The 26,165-nt window shown below is 44.6% G+C and overlaps 1 protein-coding gene and 1 non-coding gene across 6 annotated transcripts in view; both read left to right on the top strand.

Annotated features, from left to right (window-relative positions):
* Positions 1 to 1,599: 1,599 nt before the first annotated feature.
* On the top strand, positions 1,600 to 1,671 carry TRNAE-UUC (transfer RNA glutamic acid (anticodon UUC)). The gene has a single exon. It is a non-coding gene; the product is annotated as a tRNA-Glu (tRNA).
* Positions 1,672 to 5,585: 3,914 nt separating this feature from the next.
* RBM39 (RNA binding motif protein 39) overlaps positions 5,586 to 26,165 on the top strand; it is a 32,023-nt gene continuing 11,443 nt past the window's right edge. For 2 of the 5 annotated variants that reach the window (XM_075721206.1, XM_075721204.1), the window contains exons 1-11: positions 5,586 to 5,631; positions 8,917 to 8,979; positions 10,817 to 10,866; positions 14,293 to 14,487; positions 19,961 to 20,026; positions 20,133 to 20,186; positions 21,621 to 21,738; positions 22,357 to 22,509; positions 23,076 to 23,213; positions 24,782 to 24,847; positions 25,912 to 26,116. In XM_075721206.1, coding sequence (XP_075577321.1) covers positions 8,929 to 8,979; positions 10,817 to 10,866; positions 14,293 to 14,487; positions 19,961 to 20,026; positions 20,133 to 20,186; positions 21,621 to 21,738; positions 22,357 to 22,509; positions 23,076 to 23,213; positions 24,782 to 24,847; positions 25,912 to 26,116 — 1,096 coding nt within the window. In that variant the 5' untranslated portion in view covers positions 5,586 to 5,631; positions 8,917 to 8,928. Of the gene's footprint in view, positions 5,632 to 8,916; positions 8,980 to 10,816; positions 10,867 to 14,292; positions 14,488 to 18,823; positions 19,062 to 19,960; positions 20,027 to 20,132; positions 20,187 to 21,620; positions 21,739 to 22,356; positions 22,510 to 23,075; positions 23,214 to 24,781; positions 24,848 to 25,911; positions 26,117 to 26,165 lie in introns of those variants that run through there. The other 3 variants (XM_075721205.1, XM_075721207.1, XM_075721208.1) reach the window with 3 other exon arrangements.

A 26,165-nucleotide genomic window follows, 5' to 3' on the forward strand; every position in this document is an offset into this window, starting at 1 on the left:
ATTTTTTGATTGCTAGGATTTGTACAGAAGCACGTTTGTGGGTGTTACCCGGTTTCTGTACCTTTTTAGGCCGGACTCAATTCGTTTTTCCTCCCATTTGTCATTTCCGTCCCCTTCAGTTTCGCCAGCCTCCATCCCCACCTTTTAACTAAGAGAATTTTAATGGCTTAGGGAAGGATGGCCCCAAACTTCGGGGGGTTTTGCACATCGTTCTTCCTCACCGCGCAACCCCCCCGCGGCTGGCGGAGCTGGCAGCCCGCCCCCGCATCCCCGAGCCGCTCCCGCCGCCTGCCCGGGCTCTCGCCGGGGGGACCCCGCCGGCCCCCCCGAGCCCGCGGCCCCGCCGCCTCCTTCGGGCTCCGCCGCGCGGGGAGCGGCGCCCGCGCGGCCCCGGCGCAGCCCCGGGCGCGGCAGAGGCGGCGGGACGGACCGGCGGGAGGCCCCGCGCCCGGGGCTGCCCGCGCCCCCGCTGGAGGGAGGGCAGGAGGGGCAGCGCGGGCGGGAGGGCAGGGCAGGGAGGGAAGGGAGGGCAGCGCGGGCAGGAGGGCAGGGCAGGGAGGGAGGGCAGGCAGGGAGGGCGGGCAGGAGGCCAGGGCAGGGAGGGCAGCGCAGGCAGCGCAGGCAGGGAGGGCAGCGCGGGCAGGGCAGGGCAGGCGGCTCGGGCAGGGCGGGCAGGGCAGGGCAGGGCAGGCGGCTCGGGCAGGCGGCTCGGGCAGCGCGGGCAGGGCAGGGCAGGGCAGGGAGGGCAGCGCAGGCAGGGCAGGGAGGGCGGGCGGGAGGCGCGGGCAGCGCGGGCAGGGGGCAGGGCAGGGCAGGCAGGAGGGCAGGGCAGGGAGGGCGGGCAGCGCGGGCAGGGAGGGCAGCGCAGGGCAGCTCAGGCAGCGCGGGCAGGGCAGGGAGGGCGGGCAGGAGGCGCGGGCAGCGCGGGCAGGGCAGGAGGCACAGGCATCGCAGGCAGCGCGGGCAGCGCGGGCAGGGAGGGCGGCGCAGGGCAGGGCAGCGCGGGCAGGGCAGGAGGCACAGGCATCGCAGGCAGCGCGGGCAGGGAGGGCGGCGCAGGGCAGGGCAGGCAGGGCAGGGCAGGAGGCACAGGCAGCGCAGGCAGCGCGGGCAGCACGGGCAGGGAGGGCGGCGCAGGGCAGGGCAGGCAGGGCAGGGCAGGAGGCACAGGCATCGCAGGCAGCGCGGGCAGCACGGGCAGGGAGGGCGGCGCAGGGCAGGGCAGCGCGGGCAGGGCAGGAGGCACAGGCATCGCAGGCAGCGCGGGCAGCACGGGCAGGGAGGGCGGCGCAGGGCAGGGCAGGCAGGGCAGGGCAGGAGGCACAGGCAGCGCGGGCAGCACGGGCAGGCGGCGCAGTGCAGGGCAGGCAGGGCAGGGCAGGAGGCACAGGCAGCGCAGGCAGCGCGGGCAGCACGGGCAGGCGGCGCAGGGCAGGGCAGGCAGGGCAGGGCAGGAGGCACAGGCAGCGCGGGCAGCACGGGCAGGGAGGGCGGCGCAGGGCAGGGCAGGCAGGGCAGGGCAGGAGGCACAGGCAGCGCGGGCAGCACGGGCAGGCGGCGCAGGCAGCAGGCGGCGCGGCAGACAAGCTGAGGCAGCGGTCCCACATGGTCTAGCGGTTAGGATTCCTGGTTTTCACCCAGGCGGCCCGGGTTCGACTCCCGGTGTGGGAAGGCGGCAATTCTTTTGCTTCTTTTGCCTGTTTGTTTGTGGTGTTTATTTTTTCTTTTCCTCCTTTTTATTTGTTAATTCTGCGCGATCCCTTCCACCATCCGCAGCGCGGGGTAGCACGAACGACTCCCACCCCCACGCCAGACCCTCTGCGTCTTGCCAGGGACATCCATTAAGCGAACGCCCTGGCACTGGTGGCAGAGTCGGGGTGACAAACAACCAGCAAAGGCTGGCATTGTGTCCTGGTTTCGGCTGGGATAGAGTTAATTTTCTTCCTAGTAGCAGGCACAGTGCTGTGTTTTGGATTTAGTAGGAGAAGAATGCTGATAACACGCTGATGTTTTTAGTTGTTGCTCAGTACTGCTTATGCCAGGCAAGGACTTTTCAGCTTCCCATGCTCTGCCAGGGGCACAAGGAGCTGGGAGGGGGCACAGCCAGAATAGTTGATGCAACCTGCCCCAAGGGCCATTCCATACCATACGGCGTCATGGGCAGTATAGAAACTGGGGGGGGGGGGGGGGGGTTTGGCCGGGGAGCAGCGATCGCTGCTGGGAACTGTCTGGGTATCGGTCGGCGGGTGGTGAGCAATTGCATTGGGCAACACTTGCTTTGGATATCATTATTGTTATTATCATTATTATATTGTTATTATTCTCATGACTATTTTACTTTATTTCAATTATTAAACTGTTCTTATCTCACCCCAGGAGTGTTTCTCACTCCTACTCCTCCGATTCTCTCCCCCATCCCATCTGGGTAGGGGGAGTGAGCGAGCGGCTGCGTGGTGCTGAGCTGCTGCCTGGGGCTAAACCACGACACATTGCCCGCACAGCACTGCAGTGACAGCCAGGATCTCCTACGGATCAAGCCATCCCACAGCTAGCAAAAGTTTTGTTAGGAAATGTGTTACTGAGAGCTTCCCCCGGCCCTCCCGTCAGCTCCAGGGGTGAATCCAGCCGAGCGTGTCGCAACCGCGCCGACGGCCCCGCAGAGCCGAACGTCCACAGCTGAGCGGCCAGGGCAGCGCTGCGACACACCCGGGCCAAGGATGGACACGGAGCTTGTGCAGCTGCTTGCCATTCGAGGTGCCTCATTAGCCGCCCCCACGCAGTCTGTAAGTACCCAGCCCTACGCGTGTTGGGTTCATCCTCCCACACCGCGCAGGCGTCAGCCAAGGACGAGGGGTGTGTTAGTGGAGCAGACGTGTCCGTGGCCTCCTTCCAGAGCATGGCTCCATAGGCAAACAATGGGAGAGAAAACCCTTAGGGAAATCCACCAACATGAGCCTAAGCTCATAGTTAAGTCGCAATCGTATGATGAGGGAACAGGGAATGCGGAGCTGGTTAGACCCGACCTTCGGGTGGCTGACTGGGAGCAGCGCTAACGAGTGGGGTGAGGGACACGCAGCCAGTGCGGGGCGATGGGAACAACCGCAATCAACCTCATTTTGTCTGTGAGAAAATTACTAATTTTGTTTGCAACCAACCTGTATGAAAATGACTAGGTTGGAATAAACCTATTACAGTCATGCCTTTGTTTGTTTGTTTTTAAACAGCTCATATTTCCTAAATGTCCCAAACTCAATTAAGTTGGCTGGTTCAGCTTAGAAAGACTTGTAAACTCTGTGCAAGAGCTTCAGGATCTTTTTAGGCTATTAATATTTCAAGAACTTTGTTAGAAATGACATTAAATGACACAGTAGCTGGGGAGTTTCATGAAAACACGTTTTCATTTGCAAATCTACGGGCCTGGGTTCTCATACCTTAATTGGTTTAAGTATTTCTATATGCAATAGCAAAGCTATCATTTCAGGAGGCAAAGGCTGCTTCGAACGTCTCTTTACATTGTTTCAGATTCATAAGACAAAAAAGAAATAACCTAAACCCCCCAGCCATTATTGCTTATCTTGTTCTGACTTCAGCAGGAAACCCACTCAATGTTATCTGCATTATGTTGAACAATTGGCCAAAACTTGCTGCGTATTATTAAATTTAAATACAAATGAGCCATTTTGTAGACTCCCGGGAAAACAAAGCACTGTTAATGGGACAAGCAGGTTTTATTTCACTAAAACACTACTTAATTTCTGAGTTAAACCATTCAGCATCAAGGCTCCAGCAATCTGTAGGGGCTCGGGCCAAAAGCCACACCGGAACACCAGGTCACTGACAATTTAAGTTCTATTTGGGACTCCAGTGGCTAAAAAGCTGTCAGGCAGTGGTGGCCCATTAAGGGGGGGGGTGGTTTCCGTCAGAAGGGTACAGCCGTAACACCTTCAGATGCTGTTCCTCTTACACTTACTGAACCCTGCAGCCAAAGGGAGAAAGGTCAGAGCACAGACGCTGTTAAATCGTCACGTCAGAAGAACCAGTCGTGAGGGAACTCAATGTCACCCCCCTGCCCAATCTATGACCTAATCTGCTCCATCCCTCTCTCCTACAATAAATAACAAGCTTGGAACGGCAAATCTTTAATGCTAACCAGGCGTTTGGCCCAAGACAAGATAAAAGTATTTCAATGAGGTGAGCACATATGATACTTCCTCCTGCGCTCTCAGGCTCCAGCATCAGCAGCTCGGGGACTTCCTGACCCGGACACGACTTAACGCACGTTCTGTGTTTGTCACAGCAGTTCTTTCCAGCTCTCGAAAAGGCAACAAGAGTTTCCTCCTCTGGCATGAGATCACCGACACGATTCTCACTTGGCACTGCCGCCCAAGATGTTGTGGGATCTCAGGAAAGGTGTTAGTTTTCTTTTACAAGAAGCGTAAAGTTATTTGATGTAACAGATGTGGGTAGAAATCTGGACACAGATGTTAAATGGCCTGTCTACACCGGACACGCTCTTGTTATTCCAGTAACTGTATAGTGCAGTAAAGCATTTAAAGAGCTAACATGGCTTTTGGAGCCAAGAGACTATAAACGCACTCACATGATGCTCAGGAAAGGGGAAAAAGCAACCCTTTCCCTAGCAAATACACCGAACCTGGGCAATACACCTGTGTACAGCCAGGACGGAGGCTGGGGCATACGACAGAATAAAACCTGGGCGGAGGAGGAATTGCAACAATTCCTCGAAGACGAGAGGCCGTGGCAGGGCCCCCCGCACGGGAGCTCGCTGCCAGGGCCGCAGCCCCCAGGAACGGCCCGAAGGTCCAGCACACGGCTGCCGCCGCGCCCACACAGGAGCGGAGCCCCCGAGGCCGCAGGCAGGCCCTGCCAGGCCCGCAGGCCCTGGGACCGGGGCGGCGCCGGGGCCGGGCTGGGCGAAGGCCGCAGCGCCGCAACCCGGCCGGGGAGGGGGCTCGGGGGCCGGGGAGGGGGCTCGGGGGCCCGGGAGGGGGCAGGGGGGCGGGCAGGGGGGCGGGCAGCCGGGGCCGCGGCCAGGGCCGGGGCCGCGGCGGGAGGGGGGAGCCTGGGGCCTGCCCCCGCGGGTGACCTTTGACCCTTGCGCCGCGCCCCAGGCGGGCGCCCGCGCTCTCGCGAGACCGCGGCGGCGCGTGACGGCCCCGCCCGTCCGCCCAAGTCTCGCGAGCGCCCGAGCCGCCCCTTCCGGGCGCCATGTCTCGCGAGAGGCGGCGGGCGCGGGCGCGCGGGGCCTTGTCTGGGCCCGCGTCTCGCGAGAGCCCCTGCGCCGGGCGCTGGGCGCCCCCGTGCCGTGCGCGAGCCTGCCAGCAGCGAGAGGCGGCGGGCGCCATTTCGGGGAGCAGCCGCCGCTGCCAGAGCCGGGGCCCAGCCCGGGTCCGGGGACCGCCCGCCGCGGCCGCGCTGCCCCTCGCCGCCCGCTGCCCTGGGGCTGGCCGAGCGGCGCCGTCCATCCCAGGTGTAGACGCCCCGAGAGGGCTCCCGAGCCCTCGGGCCCATCCCCCACCGCCAGCGCAGCCAGCGCCGGAACCGGGAGCCGCCGCTGCCGCCGCTGGACCGCGGGCGCCCGAACCAGGACAGCACCCGCCCGCGGCGCAGGTAACTGCCGGGCGCGGGGCCGGGCCCCGCCGCGGGGCGAGCCGCGGCCTGGCCCGCCGGGCGCTGCGGCCCCGGCCTGCGGGCGGCCCGGGAGGCCTGCGCCGCTCCCGCCGCCGCGGTCGCCGCTCTCCGCCTGGGCGGCCGCGTCCCTCGCCCTCGGGGGTCGCCGCTGGCCTCCCCGCCCGTGTCCGGCCTGCGCCTTTCCGGGGCCGGGGCGGCCGGCGGGCCGCCTCCGCCCCGAGGCCGCGGCCTGGCCGTGCGGGGCTTGGTTGTTCCTATGGCCACGTAGCGGGCGGATCTGGCCGTCCCCGCCGCGGCCTTGTCCCTCCCCGACTCCCCCCACGATGGCGCTGTGCCGAGAGGCCAGCCCTGGCCGGCCCGGGGCTCCGGCCCCGCTGCCGCTGTCGCGGCCGGAGCTGGCAGGGCCTGAGCGGGGCGGCGGGGAGCGGCTCCGGGGCTGCCGGCGCTGGGAGGCGGGGGAGTGCTGGGCCGGGGCGGGCGGGCGGGCGGCTCTCGGGGCTCGGCGGGGCCCGGGGGCCTCCGGAGGGCGCGGGCAAGGTGCGGTGCTGGGAGCGGGGGGGGGAGCCCCGGCGGGGTGGGGCGGGTTGGTTCCAGCGCAGCGCTGTGTCCGAGAAGCCCAACTCGTGTCCTTCCAGTCGCGCAGGGAGTGTGCGGAGGATCGCGGGTGGGAGCCCGCTGAGCAGAGGGGCGTGTGCTGCTGAGAGCCCAGCGTCCCTCCCGAGCTCCCCAGGCTTCCCCGGTGCTTTCCTAGGAGGCTCCTTGCAAAGCCAGAGTGGAATTGTCATTTCTTGGAATTTCCAAAGCGTGTAATTTCGAGGAGAGGACCTTTTAAAACTGCTTTCGTGTAATATAACACAGCAAAAAGAGACGGAATCTGCCTTCGAAATGCTGGCTAGACCAGTAGTAGTAAACTTCGTGTCCCTTTAGGTTTTCCATCGAGCCACAGAGTTTCAAGTGTAGTTCATTCCTTGTTTGTTTTGATGTTTTGAGGGTTTTTTTGTTGTGGTTTTTTTGTTTTGTTGTTTTTTTCTCTGCAGAGATGTCAGGCATATGCAGCTTTTTTTTTTTTTAACAAGCTGAAAGGCTTTTATGAAAATTATTTTGAGCTTCTTCAGTGTTTAATGAAAGATACCTGAAAGTGTCATGACTTTCTACTTGTTTAAAATTAATAAGGACTTTTATTTGTGATTTTTTTAAGGAATAATTTTATATGTAGCAGCAATATATGCACTACATGAATTACAAGGTCGATAATAGGTCTGTGTTATGTGAACAGGAAGTTTTCTGATAAAAACATAGTGTTAGATCAATGAAAGTGTTTTGTACAGAGGGCACAGGTTGCATGGGATGAGACCAAAGGTCCATGTTACTCAGGATCTTGTCTGTGATGGTGGCCAACAGTAAATGCCTAAGACAGAATAGAAACAGGAGGCAGTCGTACAGTGATACTTCTCTCTGTGTGCTCTTAGTCCTCAGCTAGTTGTGGTTCAGGGTCACAAGGCATGTCTTTGTTTAATGAAAAGCTTTTTCTGTAAACTTTTGTGCTTTTTTGTTTTGGGTTTTTTGAACACTGCCTGTGGTTTTTCTTTTTCTTTGTTAGCATCCACAGTGCTCTGTAACAGTGAATTCCATGGCTTAATGCTGTGTGAATAAGGACCTTTGTTTTGAACCCATCGGATGATAGTTCATTCACTCTTATTATTTGGGTGAATGCAGTAATAGCCATTCACTATTCCATGCCACTCATGATTTGGCAGTCCCTGTTATGGTCCCCATCCCCCCCCCTTTGGCCACTCCTGTTCAGGGTGAAGAATCCCACTCCAGGTGTAGCTGGATAAATTAGCTAAATTACACATAGGACAGTGTAATTGTGGGTGGGAGTTGCCACTGGTGGGAATTTTCTTGCAGAATCCTGGGTTTGGCCTGGTGCTTTTTCATGGTCCTTAATCATACTGATGTGCTTGTTTATACCAAATACTGGTAGACCAGCGGTGAATTACATCATATGCATATATATAGATGACTTGAAAAGCTGAATGTAAATACTCTAGTAAAAAGTAAAGTCGAAGCATTACACATAAACCTAAGGATGATCATATTTGTAAGTGATAGCACTATGGCCCAAGAGGAAATAAATGAAAATGGGGTTAGTGTGCCTTGGTTAAGTAATTGAGTATCAGCTTCCAGTGCTCTGAAACTGCTAAAGGATTGTGCTTTATTCTTGATTGTATTATTGGGCGATGGTCAGATGTGGGTGGGGGAGTGACTCGATTCTTACATGTGGTGCAGCTCTGAGATAATTCTCAGGTATGAGTGAACAGCTTAAAGGATCTTAAAATGTTGGAGCGATTTCGTTATGCTGGCCCAGTCTCTGGACAGCACAGTTCCTGCAGCAATGCCTGTAACCAGGGTGCAAGAATTAACCTGTGTGATTAAAAACCCACTTTGTGGCAGACATGCAGCAAAATCTTCACTGTTGAGCTGTCTGACTTGGATGTAGAGGCCTGGCCATTTTTTGAGCTTAAGAAAGAAGAAGGAGAGAAACTATTTGGTTAAGAGATTTGAGGAAGTTGAGTCTCTGTACTTTAATGTAGAGAGTCTTGAGATGTTCTTAATAGCGTACTTGCATAACAAAAGGAAATCAAATGTCAAAGGGATTCAGAGTATAATAAACACAATATTACATTAGGGGGTTGAATTTGGAAAATAAGAGGAACAATTTGGGAAAAAAAAAAAGTTTGTGGTGACTAGTGTTACGTGGCATGGTGGATCTTTTTTTGTCTGAAACCTGAAGTTCCAGACTGGGTGGATCTTGTGTATGCTTTAGTAGATCTCGATGCTTGAATCATAGCTGTTTCTTTTGTGGCCCCCATTATGCAGGAGGCCGTGTTTCTTAAAGGACTGTAGTGTTCACCATAAGTCTTCAGGTCAGTAAATGTGATGGTGGCAAATGCTAGGAAGCTGCGAACGGGTTTGCCTGAACATTTGTTCTGTGTTCTTTACGTGTCTCCCTTGGAACCTGTGGTCAAGCTCTGGTACTTCTCAAGATGGCCACCAGACCTGTGTTTCTCTATCATGCATGATCTGTGTTCTTTGTTTTGGAAAAACTAGGTGGAATACCTCTGGGGTATTGTTGGAAATGTCTTCTGAGACACAGCTCTGTGAATTTGAGCCAATGCACTGATGGCCTCTTAAGCAAGAGCCTTTGGAATGTAAAGCACAAGAGTGTTTTCTGTCTCAGATGGATTTTGCTTCTTCTTTCAGGTGTCCTGAAAAATGGCTGATGATATTGATATTGAAGCAATGCTTGAAGCTCCTTACAAGAAGGTGAGAAAAATGTGCCAGTGAGGTCCTGTTTACCTTAATTTAGCATTATTCATGAAACTACTGCTGAACTGTAAACTAACATCCCTGGAGCCCTCATGATTTATCTTATTGGAGATGCATTACATGTAACTTACAAGTAAATATATACTGTTAATGTAATTATATTGTGCAGTAGTTTCACTTCAGAGTGATGAATAAATGCCCATCTATCTCTCTTTGTAGACTTGCCTAACGATATCTCACCTCTACTCCCATGAATTCACCTTTGATTCCAGTGTGAACTGTCAATCATAAGGTAGTAATTGAGTGACGTATCGCTGTACCGTGGTCCCCTAGGTTTAAAAAAAAAACAAAAAAACCAACCACCCAAAACCAACCAAACAAAAAAACCCAAAACAAAAACCCCAGAAAACAAGAAACAAAAAACCTCTCCTAAAATTGCCAGGTCCAGTTTGGTATAGCAACAAGGTGAATGCAGTGGTTTGGGAAAACAGCAGGGTTCCAAGAATAACCTTTTCACCAGTCCCGTGGCAAGTAAATATTTGAACAGTCTGCTCAGTGCAAGAAGAGTGAGACTTGCTTTTAATGCAGAAGACTGGTGGCGGTTAATCTTTTAACAGGGCAGATGGAAATCAATTGTTGAGTGAACGAATTTACGGAAATTCTTGGATCCCTGAATAGAATGTTCTTAGCAAGTAAAAGACAGTATCACAGTCTGCGGTATCATTCTAAAATAAGCTCTTGTATTCTTCTGTCCTAGTTGTTTAATTAGGAAATGTCAATTTTCATGCAAAATATTTATCAATTAGTGTAGTGATGTCTTTTACCTAAACCAGCAGCAAATGAATACTGTCTTTTTTTGTTTTTCACCAAATGGTGGTGAAGTGTTAACATTATGCATGCTTTAGCACTGGTTTCGCAAGAAATGTATATTAAGAGTTTAAGTCGCTTAGGAATTGTACTTTTGATGTAACTGATGTCATTAAACTGTAAAGCAAGTATATAAATTATATAGCAGCTATTGTTAGTTTATTCTGCAGTGTTTATTACAACCATGTCATGAATTTTGGATGAGCATTTGTAAGTTTTAAGTGGTATATTTAGTTTATGTAATACTTAGCAGTTATGTTAAAATCTTGAAGAGAAATTTGTAAATTGTTATGTTAAAATTCTTGTGTCCTGGTTTAACATGGATATTTTCCATGTAAACAGGTATGGAAATAGGGAATGTTTAGGCTGGACTGGTGGATTATTGATGACTTTCTTGGGAGTCGACGTTACTAAAGCAGTGTGAATCCCTGTTTGCTTCAGGGCGAGATGTGTGACAGAGGTGACATCAAGCTCTTACAACCCTTCAACGAAAATGAGCGAAGATCTCGGGAATGGCATCGGTCACAGGAAATCCATAGTGGCTGGCTGCTAGCATAGCCACTGGGGCTTAGGCAGAGATATAGCCTTGGTACTGATCAGAGGGGCACACAAACACAAACCTGAAACTTCCTCTTACATTTTATAGAAATAACATTTAACCACTTGAGTGCTGAATTCTACAGGATAACTTGCTCTCTAAACCATGTAAGGAAGTACCTACAATTTAATATACACTTTAAAATGATGTAAGTCTTGTATTTTGTAATTGTATGACTTAAATTTAAGCAGCAAAGTGGTTAAACATGCCTACCTAAATTTTCTAAAGCTTTCCACGTTAAACTGTAAACAAGTAATTTAGTATTAAAATTTTTGTTTTGTATTTTCTTATTCCTATTCCCATTACCCTTTGACCACTTGAAATGTTTCCGCTTCGTCCTCACGATGTTCTTCTATCAACCCTGCTTAGGATGAGAACAAATTGAGCAGTGCCAATGGCCACGAAGAACGCAGCAAGAAGTAAGTATTTTCTCAATTCTCTACATTTGGGGGGAGGCTGCTGATTTTTGTAAACTTGGGAATGCATGTCAGTAGTGTTTAGGGAAATAAAATGGAAAATCTTGATATTTGCAATTGCTGCAACTGTAGCAATTATTTTTTCTTTTGTTTATAAATGTAGTTACCTCCTTGCCACTGATGTCATCAAAGTTGTGCAAACATTTAATGTTGGTGTCGGATAAAAATACAGACTTACTAGGTTCAGCGTATTTAATTTATTTTTTGTTGCTTTAGCAGTGCAATGGATTTTGCATTTTAAAAATGTATTTGGTGTAGAATTTTATGTGATTCGGAACAGTTCAAAGCATTTAAAGATACCAGTGTTTTATTGAAAAGGTTTATAGTGTTGAATCCCCTCCCTCTATTCTACCCCCCCCTTTGAAAATTTCTAAATTTTTTGTTTCTAATCTAAACTTTATAAAATTATACTGTAACCTTTTTAAAGAACTGGAGTACAAGCCCGCCTTATTCAGGAAATGTAATTCCAGGGTCTGAACACCTGGTGATGATGCAAACAGTCTAGAATTGAATCAGAAATTTGAAGAAAAATCCCTTGTATGAAAGTCTTTTAAATACCCCAAATAAATGGAAGATTTTTAAGTCTGTGAAATAAATTCCTTATCTTACAAGCATCATTTGGTGATGAGGTAGTTGATGTAGCAAGAATAATTACAAATTTGATAGTTGAGTAAACAGTAACCAGGGCGTTTTTGTAATATACAGCTAACTTAAGAAGTCAGCATGTATGCTGCTTGTTGTCTTTTGAAATCACACAGCTGAAATGCTGAAGGGATCCAAAGAACATTTCTTCCCAGGTGTATAAGTATTTGGGAAATGGGAAGTCCAATTCCAACATCAGATTTACATTGGAATCTAATAATCTAAAATTGATTATACTTTATATTGTGTGTTCTAAACAATACTGTGAACATCATTCTCATGCTAAATACTGAGACCCCTAAAACCCCATCAAAAGCACCTGCTCCCAATATTTTTAAGTTCTGAATTTTTATTGCTTTAAAATATGTATATACATGGCATATAAAAGCCTGGTTTTGTTCGGATGACTAGTCTCAAAATATCAAGCGGGATCTGAAATAAAAGCAGTGATTTTTAAATTTTATATTGTAAAATAGAAGAAAGTCAAGGTGTTTTGCTGCTATTAGTCTTGCAGTGTTACTCGTTGTGGGAGTTTCACCTCTTTCTGCTTTCTTAATTGCACCCTTGTGTCTGTTCAGAAATGTTGCTCCTGTGGTATCTCCCCATTTCAGTTTTCGAGTTAGCAATTGCTAGAAGGTTAGTTGTTCTTGTACTGCAGTTCTCTGGTAGTATGAAGCTTTTTGTCCCAGAGTTTTTGTTTGATACAGCTATTGTTCCCCTAAGTCTTTAAAGAATGAACCACACCGTTTTGTATGTGACTTGTGATAGTGTACTCTGTTGCTGAAGGCTAAGATGTATATAGGCTTTACAAGAATTCTTGCTTTGCTTATCAATTAAATTGTTTGGAGTATCGGTATCTAGAGGATTATTCTTTATCTACTTCAGTTGGACAATACTGAAAGAATATTCAAACTTTCAGGAAAACTGTAATCCACAGCAAACATTGAGAACGAAAAAATAACATTCGATTCAGTGTGCAGCTTTCAATAATTGTCAAATCATACTAAATTTCTGTTTTAGAAATTGGAAGGATTAAGAATCTGCAATTTTACTAGATGTCTGTGCTGTATGTCCAGTTTAATCATGACTGGAAGGCAGAATGTGGATCTTGACTCTTGGGAGTCTTTGCGTGCAAAGAGGGTTAGGCTTATGGTTGGATAGTGAGTAGTTATCTTTACTGAAGACTAGCTGCAGTTACTAGTTACTGGTACTGGCCAGTATATTGAGCTACAGGTAGTATTTTTCAGAGCTATTACGATAGTGAATGTGGGAGGTATTGGTAAGTGATGGATCCTAGGAGAGAGAGCCTCACTGTCACAAACTGCATTACAGTAGGAAGTGTGGTTAAGTGATCTTGATGCAAATCATTCTGGATTTCTGGGTGATGTCTTATCAGAGATTGTGAAGCTTCTGAATATTTGGTTTTGATGCAGCAGCTTCTCTGTCCATACAAAAATATTAGAGAAACTGATGGGGTATTGTAGATAAATTAAAAATGAAATATTCCAGTTTTTGAAACCAAATCATAAAATGTTTCTTTTGAGAGATAAATACTAAGATAGTTTTAATGGGTCTTCCTAGGTGGAGACTGGAAGAGCAAAAGCTGCTAGTGATGATTAGGCTTACTTAAATGTGGTAGCTGAGAGATTTTTATGGTAGTAATTGAAACTAACTAGAAGTCTTGGTTTATACATGGCCATAGAATGTAACAGGGATGAACTTTTTTAAAAAGGGGGGGTGGTGGCATGCAAAGTTTTTAAGTGTATGAGTGACCACTTTGAAAAAAGATGGTGTATGTAATCAGAAGGCCCAAAAGGAGGAGAGGAAAAATTAATAGCAAAGGATGTTTTGAATTTCAAAAGTTTAGCAGCGAAGTTGGTTATTCCCAAAACTTAGTTTGAGGTGAATTACTGTCTTAAATAATTGCTTGAGTGTCTGCTTAATGTGGTTTTTTTATATATATATATATATATATGTTTTAAAAACTAGGACACTGTAAGTTTTTATGGTCTGAGACTGAGACAGAGAAAAAATTGCAAATAACCCAAAAGTAGTCTGCCAAGAATGGAATAGTGGTTCACTGGTTTTCAAATATGAGGTATAGTTGACTTACATATTTTAGAAGTTTACATTTTCTAAATAAATGGTTAAAATTAAGAAGATCTGCAGTTTGCCCCAAATCTGTAAGAGTTGCAGACTTAGAAAAGCAAGTGGCTTATGAGTGGGAGTAGCAAGTAGGAAGCAAAATTCTTAGTTAGTGTGTTAGGACTGATGGCAGGGAGTATCAAGAGAAAACAACCTTCCTTTCCCTCAGACTTGCCTCTTCCTTTCTATTTTTGTTGTGTTTGGTTTTACTTTCCTGTAAAAATATAATTTATTCTTAGCATCTTGATGGTATATTTAAAGTATGTTTGAAAGACACATGAAGTACTGCATTTAGTATGGACTAGATCTAATGCAGGAAATATTTTTTTCAGTCCTTTTACTCTTCCTGGAAGCATTCTTCAGTGATTACAAAATTTAAAATAAAATGCTTTGGAGCACTTTATGTTGCTCATGATAAATTTTAAAAGATTGCTGTCATGCTTAACCACCCATTTAACAAAAGAAACTTGTATAAAAACCGACAGGTAGAAACTTTTTCCTATCAATGTCTGTGACATCAGGTTAGAGGAACTGTGGAATGTGAGGTAGATGTGTAACCAAAGTTGTATTTTCCTTTCTCAGGAGAAAAAAGAGCAAGAGCCGAAGTCGAAGCCATGACAGGAAGAGGAGCAGAAGTAAGGAACGCAAACGGAGCCGAGATCGGGAAAGGAAGAAGAGCAGAAGCCGGGAAAGGAAACGGAGCAGAAGCAAAGAACGCAGACGCAGCCGTTCCAGAAGTAGAGATCGCAGATTCAGAGGCCGCTATAGAAGTCCCTAGTAGGTTATTTATGTAGAGTTGCATGTGTGCTGCTTCAGTGTATGATGTGGAAGCTTAAAGTTTCACTCTCTGCTTTCTAAATTGGTCACTAATAATCTCAAAAAAGATGGTGAGAGGTTAAGGTTGAAGAAATGAATCCATAAATATGGAGTCAAAAAGAGGAGGACACTAATGTATCCAGTTCCTCCTGCTAGTTTTCATTCTTATCCAAATGCAGAAAGATGCAAAAGCAAGCGAAAGAATTTGTACAACTGGCTGGAAAACAAAGTTTATCACAAAATTAAAATAATGAGCAAGTTCTCTACATTGTCCTAACTATCTTCAGTCTATGAACCTTGATGGTTTAACTGTCAAAAAATGAATAGTAGTCTGACTTTGGTTACAGGTGCATAAAAGCTTTCGCTTGTATTACTAAAGGCTTTTACTGGGTTACTGCTCTTAAACACTTGCCGCATAAACACTTCCTGCGTTTATGCATCCAAACCAGAAGTGTCTTGTCCTCATAATGCACATGCGTTGCATATTTGCCCTGCTTTTTCTCAGACTTGGTTAGAGGCTGTGGAAGAATTCTTCAGTTTCTCTCAGATCTTTGGCTTGATAGAACTTCTGCTTTAGGTAGTTCCTGACAGTTGTAAATCATTTCTCAAAAACCATTTTTTCATCGGTATTTATTCTCTGTTTCTGTTGGATTGTGTTCCTGCCCTGCTCTTTGCTCCCCATCACTTCTTTTTGCCTTCAAAGAAGCAGAAAAACAGTGAGAACTGGGCCATACGCTTGGCTTTCATTGATTACCTGAGGCTGCTGTTTGTGTCTGCTTTTGTCTGGGTCTCATCTCAACTGTTGTGCAATCTCAGAATGCAAGATCATATCAGAAGCAGGCATTTGAAAAGGACGTATTTTTTAATCGTGGCATGTAATGTATCTGTGATGGAGAAATCTCTCTCAAGATCTTTGAGAAGACAGTATTTAGCTTCTGATGAATTGCAGGCTTGTACAGTTTTCTGCACATGAATGTTTTTCTAGGTGGCTGGGTCCCAATCCAGGGAATGCGTTCCCTGCATTCCTTTTGCTACTCTTGGAATGCAAACAAAAAATGCCTGAGGTCTCAGGGTCTCATTTTGCACTAAGTCACCTGGATGTTGGCATTTTCATAATGAAAACGTGCTGAAGTGCTGGCTCTGCTAAGATGCAGTGGCATCCTGTGCTTCCATCAGTCCTGTGGACTTGGGGATTGTAGAGCGTATCAACCCTGCTTTTACTTTGTCTCAAGTATCAGGCCTGTCAAACTCTGTGAAGCTGCTCTGGGCTTCAGCTCTGAAGATTTCAGCTGTGCACAGTTGGCATGTTTTCTACAGCTCTTTGGCACCTGTAAGATTACAGTAGCTAGTTGGATTGTGCCAGTGCCACCGTTGTGGCTGCACAGTGCCTCATAAACAGAGGACCTTGATGAAGATCTTCAGCCTTCTGTATGTGGAACCTGCCAGTCTTCTCACCTCTAGTGTGGTGTTGCGTGGAGAGGATGTCCTTCATCTTATCACTTGGTTGGGAATTGTTGCATTCTCCTAGCTGCATCGGAGGGTTTTGTTCTTTGTTTTTCCTGTCATTACTGGCTGAGAAGGTTCTTCACCTGGAGAAATTTGGGAGTTTAAGTGTTCAAGTCTTCCAAAATAATTTCTTCAAGTGGAGGTTGAAGTATGGACATTACTACAATAACCAATGGCTGTTTTAATGCATCAAGATATGTTGTGCCAGGAAGGTAAATGATTGTGAAGGGTCTTTTTTGTTGTTCTGATATTCTTCATAGCTGCTCCGGCCAGTTTCTCTGGTATTGAGAGACAGTGAACAAACAGCTGAGATAATCTAGCATCCCCTGAGGTTATGAGGTTGTGCTTACTGCTTTGGCAGTGTTGTGTTCTCTGCTTCAGTTGCTGAATTGTTGCTTTCATTTAACCAAGTAGAATTTTAGCGTTTAAAATAGTTTAGTGGAAGACTGGTATAGCGCAACTACAGGCATCCCAGAGGCATTGGTACTGACTGTTGTGTAGCCAGCAGTTGGCTGTTGTTCACTTGATGCTGTTGAAGTGATACACGTGCTAATGTGATTCCAGAATTCTAGTTTTGGCTCAGAAGGTGTGAAAGAGAAGGACCTGAGAGGGTATGAGGGAGAAGAACTCTTCGTTTCCTGTTCAGGACTCTGCAGTTCAGAGACTCACCTTTAAAAGCTGTATAACAGGCGCTGGCTTTCAGGGAGACACAAGTTCTGGAGATGAAGCCTCCTGCATCACCAGCCTCCTTTGGATTGGATACCTTTGGATTTACCGAAAATGGTGCTTCCATATGAAGAAACCCTCTCTGTAGCAGTGCCATCAGCTCAGCATTTCAAAAGTAACTACCAGAATGCTCTCGTTGGCTGGAGAATTTGAATCTGGAATCTCACCTTGTGGGGCTGTTCAGAGAGTTCCGAGTTGGTGTTACTGCAGGCAGTGTTGTAGCCAACTGCAACATCCAGTTTAAAATGCATTGTGGCTGTTTTTTCTATTTTAATTATTTTTTTACTCTTCTTCCTCCTTGTGATCTTTCTCACTGGCTTTGTAAAGGCCCCTTTTCAAGCTGGAGTCTCAAAACAGATGTTTTTGCTGCCGGGGGTGATGTGGAAGCATCTCTGCAGTAGTGAGAAGAGAAAGTCTAGTATAGGTAATTCTGAAGGAAGAGAAGAGTGTGCCACACAGAACCTGAGGACTTCGAATTTGTCATCTTTAAGCATGAGATAGCGATTAAATATTTTAATTTTTTGAAATTGGGTGACTGGCTTTCATTGCGTAGTGTTCACAGGGTTTTTTAATGTTACTCTTCTCACATATCTTGCCCCTTAAGTGTTTTACAGTTACATTATTACGTCTCGTAGGAGAAAGAACTTGACAAGTATTCTTGCTTAGACATTTGTCTGACAAATCCCAGCTACTGCTAATGTAGCATAGAAGTAGCTTAGGCTGTCCTGTTGCTATTCTGGAACCAAATATTTGGGCAAAACTGCTGGGAAAACGGTTATTACATGAGGACTGGAAGTTCATTGTGATTCTCCTGGAATTTGTTAGCCAAATCTTGCCTTGTCTGAGTCTCTTTTGTTGAAGTCTTGGAAATGACTGAGCAGATGAAAGCTGCTATTTTACTGGCTATCTTCTGACCTGACTGTCGTTCTTGGGCCATCTGGCAGGTACCTAGCTGTCCTTTAGCTACGCATAGGACTTAGTGCATTTGGCTTATGGCATATGTCTAGGTAACCCCTAGACATAAATTGCTTGTGACTTGGTGCTTCATACATGATGGCAGGAGCCGGGCAACAATTGCAAAGAGTTCTTATGCAGTAGGAGGAAAGAAGAAAATTCCCCTGAGATTTACAGCTTTACAAGCAAGTCTCCTTAGAAAAACCCAAAGAAGTGCATCCCGCAGAATACTGTTGAAAAAGGATCTTCAGAAGGTAACTTGGGCCATCACCTTGCCCCAGACAGCTTTCTGTTCAGTCCATTCCAGTGGTCTGTTACGGCTTTAGTTTGCTGGGGTTTTTAGTGTTTCTCCTATGTGGTCATGTAAATAAGATACTACTTATTTGTCAAGAGTGAAAATGGAAAAGAGATTTTTTGAGTTGTGGGTGGTTTTTTTCCTCTCAGAAGCTGTGCATGCATTTGAAAACTATTACTGTGTATCTTCTCTCTTGTTTTTTTTTATTAAGTTTAGACAAACACTTAAAACATTTCTTTCACTGTTTCCTTAAAAACTCATGGTCTTGAGTGTTGACCATCTAGTTGGTCTGTATGTTAATATTCTGGAGTTACTGTAATCTGTTTGTCTTGCTGCATTTGAATTGAAATGGAGAACACCAAGTTCTACGTCAGGAGGTGTGAAGATGCAAGGTAATCCCATCTGTGATAAGAAGCCAGGCTCTGGAATTATTACCAACACTTCCAGATGCAGCTTTTGGCAGTATGTGTCATAGACATTGGAGAACCTGAATGGATGCTCTCAGCAGCCATTTGTCTGAACTTGAGGAGGAAATGGAGTATTTTATCCTAGGCAAAAAAAGAAAGTCTGTTTTTGATCGATAGTGATCTCATCTCAACATGTGCCTGTTTTTTATGTCTTATTTTCTCTTAATAAGTAGATTCTAAATGGTCTCTTCTCTTTATTTTTTTTCCAGTGTTATACAGGGCCATATTTCCCTTGCTTTAACCTGGCCAGCACGGTTTTGGATCTTGGCCCACTACCTCTACCTGTGTCATGACATGTTTAAAAATGGGCATCCTCCTCCTTGTGGATGCTGAGTTTAACTATAAGCATTACTGCTCCACTGAGTAGCAAGAAGACATTTATCAGACAAATTGGTTGGCTAAATGGATTTAGTGAAAGACTATTTAATGTCTTCAGACTGCCGTGTCTTTCAGGGTGTTTTCACATCAATTTATAGCCACAGCAGAAAGAATCAGTTCTGTGCAGATGGAAAGACAAACCCCCTAGCATTCAGTCTGTGCAGCAGTGCCTCTGCCGTTCGGTGGATATACAGGAAGAACGTTAACAGGTGTTGTTCTTTTCCTTGTATCTACAAGGAGATCAAGTTCAGGGAGAACATGATAGGATTAATTTTACTGTTTCGTGTCACAGTCTGTTACCCTGTGCCACAATAACTAGCAAGAGGACTGTCCTTAACGTAGAAGCAAGGGGCAGATTGCCATTTGTTCTAACAGCCTCTGTGAAGCCTGGAGAACTAAAATTAGATTCAGCCAAGAGACTGGATTTCTTCTGTGGTGACATGTCTATATAAGGTTAACTGCTGGCTTAAATGGTTCTGTGTTTTGATGTCCATTAAGAACTTTACTTAAAGGAGGCTGCATTTACATATTTGTAGTGCTTTAGTGGCTACAGCTGAGACAAAATCAGTGATTGTGTCCCTTGCAGATGCCTGCAGGGAGCTACTTTGGTTTCCACTCGCACCTTAAATTTAATGAAAATTTTGGTTTTAAAATGTTGCACTTGAGCAAATAGTCCTGCCAGCACCACTTTGCTCAAAAGTCTGAGGCTGAGTTCCAGGCCGTTAAGGTACTGCTTTGCAGTCGTAGGTAGAATATGCATGTGGACAAAAAAACCACATAAAGAAGATTGCAACAGTAACTGTAGCTCAGAATATTTTGCACATAGAAACATGCCATGTCTGGCTGGCTCATGATTCAGTTCTTCCTTGGAGCCCTGCATATTCTGGGATTTTGCTATGCAAATGAAACTGAGCAGGGAGCATATTCTGTGCCTTAGGGTTTGGAGTGCTGCACGTAGCTTATGCATGCTATGGGTGCTGCTAATGGAAAATGTTTACAAGTTCAGGTGCAAGGGTGGGTGAGCATTTGCAATGGAATGTGAGTACAGATGGGAAATCTTGAATTCAGGTACTCTGGTGAGTAATGTCTGTCTTTGCTTTTGCCGTAGTTCTGGTCCAAAATTCAACAGTGCCATCAGAGGGAAGATTGGTCTGCCTCACAGCATCAAATTAAGGTTTCTGAGTTTTCTCTACTTTTATTGCATTATTAATAAGTTTTGTTTAGAATCAGACTGGTATATTTGAATGTTTTCTTATAATATTGTTGATATCTCTTTATAGCAGACGACGCTCCAGAAGCAAAAGTCCCTTCAGAAAAGACAAGAGCCCTGTTAGGTATGAATTTTTACACACGTTTGGGGTTGGTGTTTTTTTTTTGGTCCAATTGAAGTTGGAAAAGAAATGGTGAAATAATGCATGACTACTTGCTCTCCAGCTTATACTCACAAATAATGCTGGAATTCATTCAGAAAGGCCATGAGAGGAGAGCATTGAAAATACGTTGCTTTCTTCTCATGTCCTGAACTATCTCTCCCCCTGCCAATACCAGTGTACAATTGTAAACAATGTCAGCTTGCAAAACATCTCTTGCTTTGCTTTCTGTGTTCTCAATCTGTGTTTCTGTGTTTCTGTGTTCTCAATCTTTTTCCTGTTAATTGCGATTTAAATTAGCTAGCTTTTCTGCTAAATCGTACTTAATAATCTTAAGTACCGAATGGAAAAGTACTGTACAAATACTTTTTCCTATTCAGTATGTATTGATGTTATTCAGAGCCAGGTACCTCTGAAATCCAGGAGGTGCTTATCCATTCTTAGGCTTCTCATTTAAGGGAATTGGATTGAGATAGCTGCTAATGAGATTATTCTCTAAATTAATGCAGTTAAATTTAACCAATCTTGCTTTATTTTTTTAATTATTAGTAAACTCTTACTGAGATAATTTGGTTTAAATTTTTCTTGTGTATTCTCAGTGTTTTTTTAAAAAACTGTTAATAAAAATATAAATACATATTACATGACTGGAAACTCATTCTAGGATCTGGCATGCTAATTCTGTCCTGTACTTAAGTACAAGTCAGATTTTTTTTAGATTTGAAGCTTTAACAACCTTGGAAGTGGTGCATCTAATTTCAGCTAGTGATCAATATTGAAATAAAATTAATCTAGTGCTTCTGGTGTTAGGGATGAGAGTAATTATTCACTATTCATACTTTTTTATGGGTTAACAAGCTGAAACTATAAAATGAGGACTGGGAATTCTGTTTGTATGGATGTCAGTATTGTTTATGCAGAGGCTGTAGTGACTCTGAAGTGACTGGGTAGATGTAAGATTTTTAGATTGCAAAGCCACAAAAAAATTTTGTACTACTTGTCTGAGAGTTCAGACAGCTAGTCTGTGCTAATTAATCCTGTTTTCCTTTGTTTTCCTGTTCTTTCCATCTCATCTTTTTGACTGCAAGCTCCCTAGTGGTACCGTTACATGTTCTGGACAGTAGCAGAATGGCACCTCTGTTTAGTTGGGGCTTCTGTACTTAAAATACAATTTTCCAGTCATATTTAATGCTTACAGTTGAAACAGGATGTTTAGTCATGATGAAGTAGTAAATATATTATATTAGTTCAGTTCTTGACCCTGACTTTTTTAATATGGCAGGCATTTTTTTCCCCATCAGACTGTGAAGTACTGATTATTTAAAGTTTCATGCATGGTCCAGAGATCAGTTATCTTAATTCCGATTTTTTTTTTTACCCAAACTTTCCTCTTTCCAGAGAACCTATTGATAATCTTACCCCTGAAGAGAGGGATGCTCGAACAGTATTCTGCATGCAGCTGGCTGCAAGAATTCGACCGAGAGACCTGGAAGAATTTTTCTCTACAGTAGGGAAGGTAATTAATAGGGAGGTTAAAATTATTCTTCCTTAAGCTGTCCTTGTCCAGGATTGGTATTCTGCAGAATTGTAAGCAAGTGGCTTTCTGGAGCTATGTATACAGATGAAAGGGGGGGTGTAAATGATGACCAACTAATTCTTAAAGGCTCTGAACATGAAAACGTAATGTATCAGGAGTTCATTGTTCAGCATGCGGTGTGATGCAAAACATGGCAATGTAATTCTTATTCAAACAACTTCATTTTTCAGACGTTTCATTCTTTTGCAGATAGGTGTGCCAGTTATAGTGTAATCTAAAAGTTAGTTTAACTTTTAATTTTGAAAAACTTTGTTCCATCAGCTGTAAGGTTCTGGCTTAAAGCACTGCAGTGGTACAAGTATTCTATTGCCCCGGCTCCTGTAGTGTACTACATTTTGACTTTGAATGGCAGCTTTTAACGCTAGGTTACCTCTGGGATATGTTTGTTAAGATAGCTTTACACTACTCTAGATTTGCAGCATAATTACAAATCCATTGGCTTGGCAAATAATTGTCTGGTTATTAATACCTTTCTGAGAAATGGACAGTATTAGTTTTTTTCCTTTATCTCTAACAGCATCTGTACTTGCCTTCCAGGTTCGTGATGTGCGAATGATTTCAGATAGAAATTCCAGGCGTTCAAAGGGAATTGCTTATGTAGAATTTGTTGATGTTAGTTCAGTGCCTCTGGCAATAGGACTAACTGGACAGAGAGTCTTGGGTGTACCAATCATAGTACAAGCATCACAGGTAAGGAGTTGTAAACCTCGTTTTTATTCATGTTGAGTGGTGCCTCTTATCTTGCTGGAAAACTTACTGTTTGAAAATTTGGTTACCATAGAATGTTTGGAAGGCTTTAACAAGAATAATTATTTAAGCTAATTGTAAGTGGACCTTCGTTTCCCATAGTTGACAGGCAAATTAAAGCAATTGAAAGTGATATAAATGCGTTTTGAAAATGCAGATGTTAAAGTAGTAATAATGAAACTTGTAACAGTGTTATAGAATTGTAGTGTGCGTTATATATGCTTTCCAGCATGTGTAAAAAGTAAAGTGTTAATTTACTAGATGCAAGCCAGAATTCTGCATGAAGTTGTTCAGTTTGAAGGGTTTTGAAAGCTGTGTCTCTACTTGGTTGTGGTCTTGGATTGTGTGGATTTTAAGTTAAAGCCTGATGGATAGTATGCAGATTATAAAACAGCTTGTATTTTTTGGTGAATCTGCTAGTTTTAAATCTGGTAGAGGTATACTGCTTATGTTAGGGTTTTTTATTAAATTCTTACAGAAGGTGATTTTTTTCTTTTTCCTTTTCTTAGGCAGAGAAAAACAGAGCAGCAGCAATGGCAAATAATCTGCAGAAAGGCAGTGCTGGTCCTATGAGGCTCTATGTGGGATCATTACACTTCAACATAACTGAAGATATGCTTCGAGGAATTTTTGAGCCATTTGGCAGGGTAAATTTTAATTTGTCTTGTTGTGTTATGGTTGGTTAGTTGTAGAGCACTCACAGCTTCTGGAAATAATTCAGATTCACACCTGCAAAATATTTGTTTCTTGTTGCTCTTCTGTGCCTGTGCATCCACGAAGCTTTACATACATAGTTAGTACTGGAGAACAAATGAGAATTTTGATTTGTGATGTGGTCCAGTGATTTTGAATGGCAGGTCTTATGAAGGAAAGCTGAGAATTCAATTACAAAACAAAAATAACCCCACCAAACAAAATCCCTGTGTTACCCTGCTTCGGCAGCTTGTATATATCTTTCCCCCTGCCCCATGGTTGTGAATGGGGGCCCCATTTCACAGCTTAAAGCACAGAATCAGGTCTGAGTTCTGTTCACTGTGAATGTAGTAGTTTCATTTGTTTCTGAGGATTTTTGCTTAGCTTTTAGCTCACGTTACTACCATGAACTAGTGGTGTGTCCTGTACAGCTCTGGCACAGGCCCCTTTTCACTCCTGATCATTAGGCCCCAGCTTGCAGCATGGTAGTATGTTCTTGTAGAGAGTTATGGAAGTGAGCAGATAGAATCTGAAGTTTCCAGTGGAGTCATAGTAAATGTTAGCCCTACTGTGCTAACTAAGGTATCACGGGTTATACCATTATTAGGTAGGGAAAAAGTAATACAGTTAATATGCTGCCTAATGGGAAAAAAAAAAAAATGATCAAGTCCATTGATGTTTTTTTGTATTATTGTTGGGTATTAACCCTGCCTCATACATCTGCAACAGTACTTTTCAGGTGCTTTATTCAGATTCACTATGAGTATCCCTTTAATTCTGTTGTGCAAAAGCCTGGAAAATTGCAGCAATTTATTAAATTTTAATCCACATGGCTGTTCTTGTTTTGTTTTCTTTCAAGGTCTGGCAGTAGGATTAATGTAGTTTAGGAGGCTTACATGTAGAGCTCTGAAGGTTTTTCCTTCTCCTGATTCCATAGACTCCAGTCTTAAACTCAGTTCTTCCTCTTACTTTGGTGTTGCTCTCTCTTCCTGACACTGTTTTATGGCTCATGGATGACTCACTAACATGTTTTCAATTCAGTAACTGTAAACTTCTAGGAGTTCCCATATCCCAATAATTACTTAAAATATGTGCCTTTTTCTTAAAGCCCTTGGTCAAAGTCACACAAACTGCTTTTCTTACCTTGTAAAATGGAGTTTCTCAGCATATGAGATGCCACGACTATTATTTTTCAGTTAGGATTTGATCATGTCTGCAGGCTCATTGTCTGCTAGAATGTTGCATCAAAACCAAGCCTCTGCCTGTAGCTGGACTCAACTTAAAGGATAAATTGTACATCACCCTTATGTTTTCCTGCTTCTCTTTAGTATCAAAGTATGTATCTAACTGCCTGTACACCAATTTTGACTTGAGGAAGGAATGAGGAACTGATACAAAACAAAAAGTAGTGGTTTCACATTCATATATGTGTATTTGGCAGGGCTGTATTCAGGTTTTGTTTTTATATCTCGTGGTTTGTTCCAAAATGTCTGATAATAAATAGCTTTATTCTTATTTGTAGATTGAAAGCATCCAGCTGATGATGGATAGTGAAACTGGACGATCAAAAGGATATGGATTTATTACGGTACGGCTAGAATTGCCAGACTTCTTAGACTTCTGAGTGTAACCTTCCCATGTAGTAGTATAGCTTACTCAGCAATCTCTGTTAAGTTTCATCTTGGAAATGTCGTGTTGCAGGACATGCAACAATGGCCTTTGTTTCTGCCAGTTCTCTCTGGATATTGTGGTTGAACAATGCACATGCTTAGAATGCAATAGTATATTTTGTAGTCAGCGCTTGGTAAAGCAATGCTGTCTTCTGCAGGCAAAGCTACTAGTGAAGACTGGCATTTTCATAGTGCTGATTTTCATGATTGAATTTGATTTCATTGATTGAATTTGAGCTTTTTAGGGGAAAGGAAATGTTAGAGGCTAAAACTTTCAGTTGAAAGCATCTTTCCTCTTTACCCTCAGATACATAATTTTGTGACCTTGGGTTTCTTGACTGACCTGGCAATTTGTCATGGAAAAAAAAAGTCTTGGCTGGGACCTCTGGCACTTGGAGACAAATGAAACTGAACTGACTATGTAGCTAGTATTTGATGGTTTTAACACTGACAGAATATTTGTATATTTAATTTGATGTTATGCAGCATGAAGCAGAACATCTGTTACGAATAGCCAGTAAGTGCATGGCAGTTACAAGGCTACAAAGGAGGTGACTGTCATTCTTCGAAAGTGTTGAAAGAGAACTGCAGCCATGACTTCTGTTGATTGCACTATGTAGATACTCTAGCTTCAACAATGATATTTATTTAAATATAGTCTTATCTAAATATGAGACAGTAAATATCCAAACTCATAGAATCATTTAGGTTGGAAAAGACCTTTAAGATCATCCAGTCCAACCATTAACCTAACATTACCAAGTCAACCACTAAACCAGTTAAGGGTATAGTAGCAATTTCATGTTTCCTGGCTTGTTCAGTTTAAACAGAAAATATGGAGCACATTTAAGTTAGCTTGTAGCTATTGTTATCTTAAATTTAGTGTTTCTCATGTTTATGTAACTGTGGATATTACCTACAGTAGAAATGTTGCTGAATCCTGTAGGCAGTGTTACTGAGTTTATATTTTTCCACTCTACAGTTCTCAGACTCTGAGTGTGCCAAAAAGGCCTTGGAACAACTCAATGGATTTGAGCTGGCTGGTAGGCCAATGAAAGTTGGACATGTAACTGAGCGCACTGATGCTTCCAGTGCTAGTTCCTTTTTGGACAGCGATGAGTTGGAACGGACTGGAATTGACTTGGGAACAACTGGTCGCCTTCAGTTGATGGCAAGACTTGCAGAAGGTATGTGTGATTAATAGGAAATGTGTGAAAACACAGAAGTTCACAGACT

The sequence above is a fragment of the Pelecanus crispus genome, chromosome 14 (assembly GCF_030463565.1).
Source record: "Pelecanus crispus isolate bPelCri1 chromosome 14, bPelCri1.pri, whole genome shotgun sequence".
Lineage (NCBI taxonomy): Eukaryota > Metazoa > Chordata > Aves > Pelecaniformes > Pelecanidae > Pelecanus > Pelecanus crispus.